Source organism: Scomber japonicus, chromosome 6, assembly GCF_027409825.1.
Source record: "Scomber japonicus isolate fScoJap1 chromosome 6, fScoJap1.pri, whole genome shotgun sequence".
Taxonomy (NCBI): domain Eukaryota; kingdom Metazoa; phylum Chordata; class Actinopteri; order Scombriformes; family Scombridae; genus Scomber; species Scomber japonicus.
The window spans coordinates 14,326,735-14,337,836 of record NC_070583.1 but is presented as its reverse complement, the minus strand read 5'-3'; the positions used below and the strand labels follow the sequence as shown (position 1 = coordinate 14,337,836).

General features: G+C 41.0%; 1 protein-coding gene across 1 annotated transcript; it reads left to right on the top strand.

The window, feature by feature from the left end:
- Nucleotides 1–526: 526 nt before the first annotated feature.
- On the top strand, nucleotides 527–10,574 carry npat (nuclear protein, ataxia-telangiectasia locus). The gene is made up of 17 exons (XM_053320629.1): nucleotides 527–683; nucleotides 1,377–1,495; nucleotides 1,588–1,648; nucleotides 1,783–1,855; nucleotides 2,023–2,063; nucleotides 2,588–2,824; nucleotides 3,163–3,238; nucleotides 3,563–3,674; nucleotides 4,007–4,098; nucleotides 4,238–4,319; nucleotides 4,444–4,540; nucleotides 4,663–4,779; nucleotides 5,125–6,516; nucleotides 7,119–7,219; nucleotides 7,398–7,491; nucleotides 7,658–9,033; nucleotides 9,931–10,574. The coding sequence occupies exons 1-17, from the start codon at nucleotides 647–649 to the stop codon at nucleotides 10,009–10,011; spliced, it is 4,188 nt and encodes a 1,395-aa protein (XP_053176604.1). The 5' UTR covers nucleotides 527–646; the 3' UTR covers nucleotides 10,012–10,574.
- The last annotated feature ends 528 nt before the right edge of the window (nucleotides 10,575–11,102 follow it).

Below are 11,102 nucleotides of genomic sequence, written 5' to 3'. Positions count from 1 at the left end.
ACCTCAGATGACTGTATTGACTGTGCTTAGCTGTCAAACACACACAGACATGCACATGCAGGCAGGTAGGTAGGTGTTACAGTGCTCAGAGAGCCTGCTGTGCTACTCCACACAACTTTGCCATTTTGACGTGTTTGTTACCAGGGACTTACGCACGCACCCCCTTACGCAGACCACGCAGGAAATTCCCGCCCCGGTAGCGTCACTATAGAGACCACACCACTTCCTGGTCGTAGCCGGAGCCGAGTGAGTCCTTTAACTTTTCTTGCCAACACGAAAGCAAACTTAATATTTAGTTTGATGCGATGTTATGAAAACTTAGAGGTTCCCTGTAGAACCATGTTTGATAAATGACACTTGTTATATTTATATGTAGACGCTTGTAATGTATATTGTAGTTAGACATTTCGAACAGGACTACAACTACTACAATCCTAAACGGCAAAGTTGTTTGTAACTTCCGGGTTATACGTGCTTGAGTTCCCCGCCTTTTGAGTATGCAGCAGTGTCCTCGGGACGTCGCCTTCATAACAATACCACTGACGGGCTTTAATTTGATGGTGTATTACAGGTTTCTGAGAGACTTTATATGAACATGTAGCCAACGACTCACTAATATAGCCTTCAGATTCACCGACAGGCCGTCATGTTGCTGCCGTCCGACGTCGCTCGTCTTGTTTTGGGTAAGTCAGCTCGGACGAGGCAGAGCTGTAAGTTAGCTGTAGCATTAGCCGACAATAAACTGTAAACACGGCGGATAAGAGGAGCTTACAGTCATTAATTGAGCGATAGACAGTCAGCGCTAAACCCCTTTTCTGCTAATAGACTAGGTTCACAATTTTTCACGGCTGTGTCTAAACAACAGTCAGAAGTCCAAATGGACACTGATATTACACTAGATTTTTCCTTCTGTAATCATCTCCCCTCTTCATACGTATCATTAGAAGATCCCTTTATAATGCACTTCACTAGTGTAAGTGATGGGGGGACAAAATCCACATGTCATGTTCCAGGGTGGACTGATAATGAATATTCAAATTTCATCAGTCATTCAATTCAGTTTTTTTCCTCTTGCTGGTGAGTGAAGCAAATCTGCCAACCATTTGCATATTTTACCAGTATTTGGTTGGTGGCTGTTGCTAATTTTGTGTCCGACCACCTCCTGTGCAAAAACGAATTTAAACGTTTATCTTAACCTAATATGAATTTTCAGCCAACCAAATTATTCAAATCAATAGATATCTTTCAACATTACTGTCTTTGTAGTGCCAAAAAAGATGGGTTCTTTTTATAGCCAGTATGAAACCTTTTTCAGTCTCCATATATACGCCTGGCTCTTATTTTAAGACAGATTACTCTTTAATGTCCTTCACCAGGGTACCTCCAAGAAGAGGGACTGTCTGACACAAGCCAAGCATTCATTCACGAGAGCCCAAACCTGAAAGAGTATGCTGAGCACACCACAGGAGATGGGACTATTCCTGCTTGTGTTTTTGTAAGTTCCAAGTCCTCTTTAAAATTGTTAAGTGAGTGTTGTGTGCTCAAAGGTGTGTGTATGATTAAATTTTTTTCCCCACACTGTTGCAGTCTATCTTTGGGAAGGGACTAACAACCATCTTAAATGAGTATGTGGCTGCAAAAACAAAAGGTGAGATACCTAACATTGTCCTCATTACTATATATATATTACTATTACTATATATTATTACTACTACCATTTATAATATACTCTTCTTCAGTGTCATTTTTTCATTGTTGATATTTTCTCACTGTTTTCAACAGAGTCTTGTCATGAAGTACCCGCCATGATGACCTCGCTGTGGAAAAAACTGGATTTTACACTCAACCAAATCAAGTAATTAGCTTCACCCTCAATTTTAATTGAAATTACTCATATCATAAACTGAACCTGTGACTGACCGATTTTTAATTTATTTATTTTTAATTGCAAAGCTATCTTTGAATCAACTCTTCATCACTGATCACTGATACATTACTTTTTGTTTTCTGTCTCTTTATCAGGTCATTGCAGAATTCGCCAGCAATATCAGCATGTCAAAGTAGTAAGTCTGATGTATGAATATTCTGTTGCTTCCACGTACTCAAAGCAAGTACATACAAAGGATTCACACCTACAGCAATGTTTACCACGCTAAAAGATTTGTCCCCACCCATGAATATGTTGTACTTCAAAAATATATCTTACAAGTGTTTTTATGGAAATGGAGCTGAAAGCATCAGGTACTTGTGGAGTCTGCTGTGATGATGCATTCATGTTCAGCTGTGAATATTGAAAAAAATTGGATTGTATGAAAAAAGTCTTCACTATTCAAAGCTGGTTGTAATAATTGGACTGTTGAATAAAGCACTCAATATTGTAGCCCTTAGCATCAGCAAATGAAACCCCAACAGACACAAGTACAGTCTTAGTGTGTGATTAATATGTTTAGCTTCATCCACTCTTGACACAGTGGTCAAAAAATTAAAAAAATTATAACCATATATTTTATATACGTTGTCTTATTTCTGTGTTACTCAGGCTTTATACGTAGACTGTCTTTAATTTACCAACTTGTGTCCTTTACAGCACGTTCACGCGTTGGAGTGGCAAACATGGCTAGACAGCGGGTCTTGACTCTGGCTTCAGCCGGCAGTGTCGTCTGCTCCTCAATTTCCGAAACAAGTTCCATTGTCAGCCCTGCACACACCTCACACAGCATGCTCGGCCATTCCACTCCTGTGAGCTTCTCTGGTCCGCATACCAGAATGCTTCTTGGCAGTGGCACGCAACCACAGATTCTCGATGGCAGCCGAAATACACCCAGTCAGTATCATAAAACACATTGTATTTTACAGGTTGTTGTGTTTGTCTTTGTCAAACAAATATTCACTTTGGTTTGACATTCTTAGCAGTAGTCATTTCCCTCCTGTGATGATGTAACATTGCTGTTTTATAGTAGTTTACAGTTGAAATGTTCACGTTTTCTTTGAACAAAGGTCTGTTTTATGAACCTGAAATTAACAATCCTAGCAGCTAATCATTTATAGTTTGATGGCTTGAGAGATGGTTCCTGTATCAGTTCATTGTAATTTTGGATCACAAGAGGTCACAAACCAAAACGAAAGCTCTTCTATTATGTGTAATGTATGTGTCCTTTTCAGGGGATTCACCTTTACAGATAATAGTATCAGAACATCGGATAAATCCAGGCCCGATGTCTCCTGGACGACGGAAATGGTAAGGATCATTACTCTTTATGTTACAGTTATTGTTATCTTTTTCAGGCTCTGTTCAGTTTAAATTTGCCAATGCCATGACAGGTAGCAAGCATGCATCATGAGAGATTTGTGGAAATATCACTCTTAAATGCAAAGGAGTCATCATTAATGTGATTATGTAGAATTAACAGATTTAAGTTCATTCATAATGTCTTGTGACACATATTATAAACACCTTACAAGTTGTTAATCAGTGTTTTGAATTTTAATGTGACATTTTGAAGAGTGTTTTTATTGTTGTATCCAACTCGATCTCTTCTGCTGTCTTCTGGCACACCCCCAGGAAGAGGATTGGTGCTCCAAGTGGATCTAGCGGCCCTGGGAGGTCCTCCGTGACTGTCAGTAACCTTGGTGCAGAACCGCAGCCTGAAGAGGTCGTTGATGAAAACTTCCCTGTGAATAAACCTCACATTAATTAATCATCTGTGTCCATTTGTTTAGTTCCCCATAACACTGGTAACTTTTGTAACAATTTTGAGCATCTTAAGAAGATGTTTTAGTTTTGGTGTGTTCAGAATGTTATATTGTTACATAGAAAGAGCATGAAATCTTTTAGACAGGGCTTGTTGTCAGCTCTGATTTCAGATCAATTAGTGTCAGTTTACCTTGGACATAAACTGTTGAGTAGGAGAAGACATTGCAAAATGTTCATGGCCTCATCCTTAGTATTCAATTGTTTTTAGATTGTATAGTTTTGTAATGTCACAATAAATGCGTTTCTCCACAGCAACTTGTTATACAAAATGCACGTGACAAGATTTTGGGGGACAGATCATTACAAGAGAAGCTTGCTGAAAACATCAACAAAATCCTTGCCAAGTAAGTGCTGAATTGAAACTCTGTTATTGTTATTCCTTTTATTTTAGGTTGTTGAGACTACTGATTTTGACAGTGGTGTTCAAATTTGTGGCATCATAACATAGCTGGACTTCTTCTGTCTTGTCATCTTTAATCTTAGTGAGCCAACCCCGCAAACATCAAAAGCCCCGTCGAGTACAGTGGAAGCAGACCAGTCAATAGATGAAATCCTAGGTTTACAGGTGCTGCTATACTTAACCACTGAATGTCTATGAATTTACATCTTTAAAAATATTATTATTAACATCTGTCATAAGCACTTATTAACACTTAACTAATTTTCCTGATCTATATCCTCTTACACAGGGTGAAATACATATGAGTGACGATGCCATTCATGACATCTTGGAGCAGACGGAGTCTGACCCAGCATTTCAGGCCCTCTTTGACCTCTTTGATTACAGTAACTATTACACATTGTTTTAACTTTGTCTGTTGTGCAGAGTTCTTCTTCTATCCCTTTTATTTTCAGCCTACCATGTGTGATTGCACAACAACAAAACCATTTTATATGTGTTTTTGCAGATAAAACCAAATTCACAGATGGGGAACCAGGAGATGGTGATATTAGCAGTAACCCAAAGGAGAGTGATGCTGCTGGACCTTCATCTACAGTTGGGCACCTTCAGAATGATGATCCAGGTATTTATCCAATTTATGGTTGGCTCTCCTCCATGTACAATAGTGTGGGTACACTTAGATTTACGAGTGATAACTATTAAACTAGTATGGAGGTGGGTAGTAGGGGTGTAATGGTGCACCTAGCTTCATCCCCGTCTATGTTTCTGTTGAATGAGTGCTTGTCAAGAGCAGAATAAACAGTTTGGCAAATGCAACAGCTGGCCAGAAACACTGTACTCCTTAACAGAGAATTGTTAGTTGTGTAGATTTGTGACAAAGTCAAGATTTTCATACCCTAAATGAAGACAAAGCTGTCTGAAATAAACAAGTAGAAACAGAGAAATGATTTGATTTCATATTTTGCAGGTACTACACACAGAGATGCTATCGCTGCAGATACAACACCAATCACAGTGAAGACGAGAGCTGTACAAGAGCGGAAGACCAGAAAGTCAACTGCACCCACCCTGTTAAAAAAAACGGTTCTTGGCCCTGGTGGCAGAACATCCAGAATTGAGAAAAGTTCAGCTAAATTGTTAGTGAGTCATGCAGAACACCGAGGTGTCTTAACTAGTGCAGTGGGCTCGAACAGAAAAGAAAAAAGCTCACTCTTCAATAGCGGTGTTGGTGTAACACCAATGGATATTGATGAACCGTTGCATACACCTCCCCCTCCATTAGACAGCATGACCACTCAGGTGGGTCTTGAGCCTGCCATCTCAATAGCACTCAGTGAATCAAATACAGTTCCCTCATCAAGAGCCACTGCTGCACCAGAAGTAGCATCAACATCTAACTGGAACAAAAAACAGGAGAGTAAAAAAGCAAAAGGATCTAAAGAGCGACCTGCTGCGGCCCTGTCTTCAGCTCTGAATAATCAGCCTGCATTTGTGTCTTCTGTACAAGTTGAACCAAACAACACTCCAACAGCAACTGCTGACCTGCCTCGTGTGTCAGTTTCAGGCAGTGGAGGAGGAACTCAACCAGTGTCTATTCTGTCTCTAACACCTGAATTTGCCTCTTCAACATTTACAGGTGCCACAGTTACAGCTGCACCTAACTTGTCCTCATTAGCTTCCACTCCTGCACCTTTTGCAGCCACAGCTGGTACATCCACATCTGCTTCTACCTCTACATCTCTTAGAGCTACTCCTGCCTCATCCAAAGCTGTATACTCCTCCTGTGCCCCAGTCACAGCAGCATCTGATGCTGTGTCCACCAACCACAGTGTCCCAGGCAAGGCTGCAGGTGATTCCAATAATATAGTTTCTTTGAAGATCATCATCAGCGATAACCAGGATGAAGTTTCTGCCACTGACACAGCCTTGAATCAGGCTGTTTCTAGTATTTCTGGAGACAAGATACCCACCATCTACCTTTCATCTCCAGCTAAATCCCCCAGATGCCCTGGCACACCAAAAACCAACATGGACGAGACTGCACTGGCAGTTAGTGGCTTACAAAGCTCTGAGGCCCAGGCTAGTCCTCTCAGCAGTAAGGCTGGGGCAGTAGTTGCACCTCCTTTGACAGTGACTTCACAAGCCCAGCCAAGCTACATAATTCAGCTACCCCTGGACGCCACTAATCCTACCCTGCAAGGAGCAACTGCTAGCTATTTCCTTGTGACTGAACCCTCGACTACAGATGCTCAGGCCAGACAGGTGCTCGTGCCTGCTGGTGTCTCAAAGGGACAGCCTTTGCCCACAAGCAGCCAGTATGCTGTGACCACACCAACTCGCTCTCAAGTCTTCTCCACTGGTAAGAGACAACAGGTGACATGAGAGGGTCATTGTAATAGACATTGATCTCACTTTATGGGCATCAGCTGTTCTTTTGCAACTATAACTGCTGGTGTGATATTGTCATTTTTATTTGGGTTTGTGGTATTGTCAATACATAACAATGTATTAAGGCAAACAAACGTACAATAGCTGGAAAGTTCATTAGCCTTCCCCAAATTAACAGTTCACTGACATTTTTATTGCGTCTCCCTTCTTACATTTCTGTTGACAAATTACAAAAACAGTAAATATATTTAATTTGTATTTGAAGAATATCCAACAACATTTTTAAGAGTGGAAGTAGTGCATGTATTTCCCTTTACTTATACACACAGTGCTACTTTATCAGTTCTAAATAAATAAAAATAAAATGTTGAAGGCAATAGCATTCAAAGCTTTGTTTTCTGCAATAGTGATGCTTGATGCATGTTGGTGCTATGTACTTCTCTCTATTGTGTGTTGTTCCTGTCTTTAATGTCTGTTGCCTACCATGTGTCAAACTATTACTATTGTCTTTATTGGTGTTGGTAAAATACTGTATGGTATTACAAAAACAAATGTGATGTTCTTTACTTGCAGGGTCACCACTCATCTTACCATCACCCATTAAGCCATTGATGCTCCCTGTGTCTGTTATGGGGCAGGACACTCTGCCGAAGGTCCAGATGGTGTCCAATCAGGTAATGAAACTTTGACCGTTGGGAGTCAAATGATATTGCCATTGGCACAAAAATTCCTAATCATCTTCCTATCCCACATTTTCACATTCATGCTCTACAAAGGATAACCCCATTTTTGTTTTGTCATCTTTATGAATTTTGGTTTCCAAGGCACTAATCAATGTTGTTGTATTTACAGCTTGTTGCAATACCAAAACCAGTGGTGGTACAGCAGCCTGAAACTGTCAAGCCCAAACCTCAAACAGTGGCAGCCAAACAGTCTACAGTTGGTGGTAAGTTCCAAGTTAACTTGGAGCAATTCCTTTGCCAGCCTAGCGTATTTGATGCTTAAAATGGCCTAAAATTACCCAAACGTATCCTTGACTCATGTTACTAAATTGTGTCTTAGTGTCGTTCTCTTCTGCCTGCTTTCTCTGACCTAATTTCTTTTACTTACAGGTGCTGAGCAGAATTTGTTTGGAAAGGTGATTCAACCCTTGTCAGCTGAAAACACAGGCCAGCAGACTTTGCCAAAGGGTGCCAGTCCTGGTCATAGGAGGATTTTATGTTTTGAGTCTTCTGTAGAAGTGCAACTTGAAACTGCTAAAACAACAAGAAATGCCACACCCCCAGCTGCAAAAACATCCACATCACGATCTGTCCCACAGACTGAGAAAGATACCTCAGAGACGGGCCCTCGAACAAAGCCTAATATCCTGGGTGGCAACAAGCCCAAAAGGAGGGTCCAGACTGTTAGATGCACAGCAGATTCCCAGACTGGAGTGGGGTTGGTAAAAGACACAGAGAAGTCCATGCCTGCACAACAGCAACACAAAGACCTTATGAAAAATAACTCTTGCAAACAAGATCATAATATCCATAACCAAGAATCTGTTACTGCTACTACCAGCAGGGTTGATGCCTCACATCCCGAGTCTTTGAAAAAGTCAGACTCAGGAAAGAGATCAAAATCTATTGACAGGAAACACAATCATGATAAGGGTAGTGATGAAGCAAAAAGTAAGGACTCTCATAGCTCTCGGCCATTGCCCTTTGATTCTGCACTGAAATCAGGAAGTAGAAAAGACAAAGACGAGAGCAGCAGGAAAGAACCTGCAGACAAAGGTCCTGCCAAATCACGTGAGGGGCGTACAGAGAAGAGGACTCCCTCTCAGGAGATGCCAAATGTGACGGCTAACAAGGAAAATGAAATGAAGGGTAGCTTGCAAGAGCAACAACAGTCAACACCTTCTTCCTCAGCACAAAGAGACTGCAGCCCTCCAGCTGTCAGCCAGACTTCATCTAATCCCCAGTCCAAGACTGCAAAAGCTCCTTCAAAGACCAGCTCTCTGGCCAAACAGGCAGCTGAGATGCTGCAGGACATCCAAGGGCTTAACTCTCCTTCTACCCCAGGTAAGAGACCAGGAGTCAGCAGTCCAGACCTCATTCTGCCTCAGACCCCGGGGACTGGCTGTAACCAGGAGGAGTCCATTGACTTTCTCAGGACTCCTTCCAGGCAGAAGAAGGGTAAAGATGGAGAGGGAACACCAAAGCATATCATGCATCCCAACACCCCAGATGGCCCCACCTGCAGTCCTGCCAGTGAGGCTGGCAGTGAAAACTGCATTAATATGGCTGCTCACACACTAATGATCCTCTCACGTGCTGCCATTGCCAGAACAGGCACTCCACTAAAGGACAGTTTGCGTCAGGATGGAGTAGGTGAAAAGTCTCCCACAAGCTCCAAGAACGCTAAGAAGCGCAAGCAGTCTTCTCCCACAGCCAGCCCTCCTACAAAGGAGTCAAAACACTCTCCTGGGAAAAAGAAAGACCGGGTGAGTCATGAATTTGCTATCCATTAGATGTGTTTTAAACATTTTGAAGTTTCTTAATAGGTCCCTATTTTGAATGGCACTCCTTTAGCTGCAGTCTTTTTGTGGATGTACTTTGGTTCTTAAGATTACTTTCTGGTGTAGCTGTCATTATCAGCAAACAGTACATAACTCCAACAACTGTACAAAGACTACCAACATGCTCTAACTCTGGCTTTAGCGGTTTGGGTTGATATCCTGGCATGTGAACATGGTAATATTATCACTAAGGCTGAAGCACAGCCACAGCTTAGTCTGAAACAGTAGCTAAGGCCTTCAGAGGACAGCTGAGCCTGGCTAAGTGTTAACTGAATCTGATCTATGTTGTAACCTGACAAATGCAGTACAGACAGATGAACATTGAGCTGAGTCATTAACTGGAAGACTAAAGTGTGTGTGTGTGTGTGTGTGTGTGTGTGTGTGTGTGTGTGTGTGTGTGTGTGTGTGTGTGTGTGTGTGTGTGTGTGTGTGTGTGTGTGTGTGTGGATAACTTAACTGCCCAGTGTGTCCCCGGTTCAGAGAATAAGTAGTTTAGAGAATGGATGATTTAAGTCACATGGTGTTTGTTTTTGCACCACCCTCAGGTCAGACCTAACACTTGTCTAATGCTGGTGAGGAACTAAAAATAATTGGGGTGACCTCTAATTTACATCCATTCAGTTTTGTGTTCTGTTGTGTAATTAGCATCATAACCACATGGGGGCACTACAATAGCTGTAGGGTAGTCTATCAGCCTTTTGCTATCAGTTCATTCAAGTTGTTAAGCATGTCTAATGAATAGTTTAAATGAAAGGAAAATATGTTGTATAATTTTGCTTTTTTTCTTACCTGTAATTCTGATTCTTGGCTTAAATTCTGCAGGAAAGGAAGAAACTCATGGATTGTTTTCCCCATGACTTGGATGTGGACAAGTTCCTCTCATCACTTCACTACGATGAGTAAAACCAGACAACAGGAAAGGACTACCATATCACTACCTGCTTAAGTTACTATCCAGGAATAGAACAAGCCATCTGCTGAACCAGTGCCTATGATTCCTGTCAGTAACCTATCCTGAGACCTTATAAGCTCTAATATCTCCTTCAGCCAATGATGGACATGATATGGATAAAATCCTGTTGGATGCAGCAGTAGGACAACCATGGCAATTTCTCTTTTTTCTGTCCTTGTGCTCTCTTCTGTTTTAATCATTGTTTTGTACTATAACAGATTTAGTACAGATTTGTATTTGAGCACTTTGACATAACAAGTGCATGTTAATGAGAATGGGTGACTCAGAGCATTTCCTTTGGTCAATATTTGACTCCACTTTGATGAATCCAGCTAACTGTAATTTTAATAACTGAATTAAGAGCTCTCAATATTATAGTTTAGGCAGAAATGTGAATAGTTTGTTTTTTGTTGTTTTTGTTTTTGTAGAATCAAACATGCCCAGCGTGAAAATGGCTGCAACTGTTCAAATTTGCATACATGGGCTTCATTCAATGTTGTAATAAAACAAAGAAACTGTCTCCAGTGTTTTTTCTTCAGTGTACATATATTGGCCTAATTCCAATGTAAAGATCTTAACACAGAGAGGCTTTATTTAGCATCACATGTGTGTTCTCCAAAAATGTGTTAATGATGGGTGATGTTAAAGATGTATGAGGAGTGGGCAAAGTAATTTCTGAGGCCAGGAAAATGCTAGGCTTGTATATAATGTAGTAATTAAATTAGCATCCATTACTCACACTCTGAATATAGTATATGGCCCAGTGATGTAGATATTGTGTGAGCGAAGGTCTCTTAAGTGAGAGTAATCAAGCACTTGCCCATGACAGTCTTGAGCCTAGCACTTTAACAATTTACATGTAAAGTTTAACATTTGTATCTGGTTTTAGGCTCCACATTACTTAAGCACACTGCCCTTTTTACTCCTGTTCCTCCTCCAGAATATTATACAAAGCCGTGAAGAGATCCGTCATTACTAACCGGTACAATACATTTGTGTTTTAATTATGTGGTTTGTGTTGCCAATGTCATAGTTTGTTGGC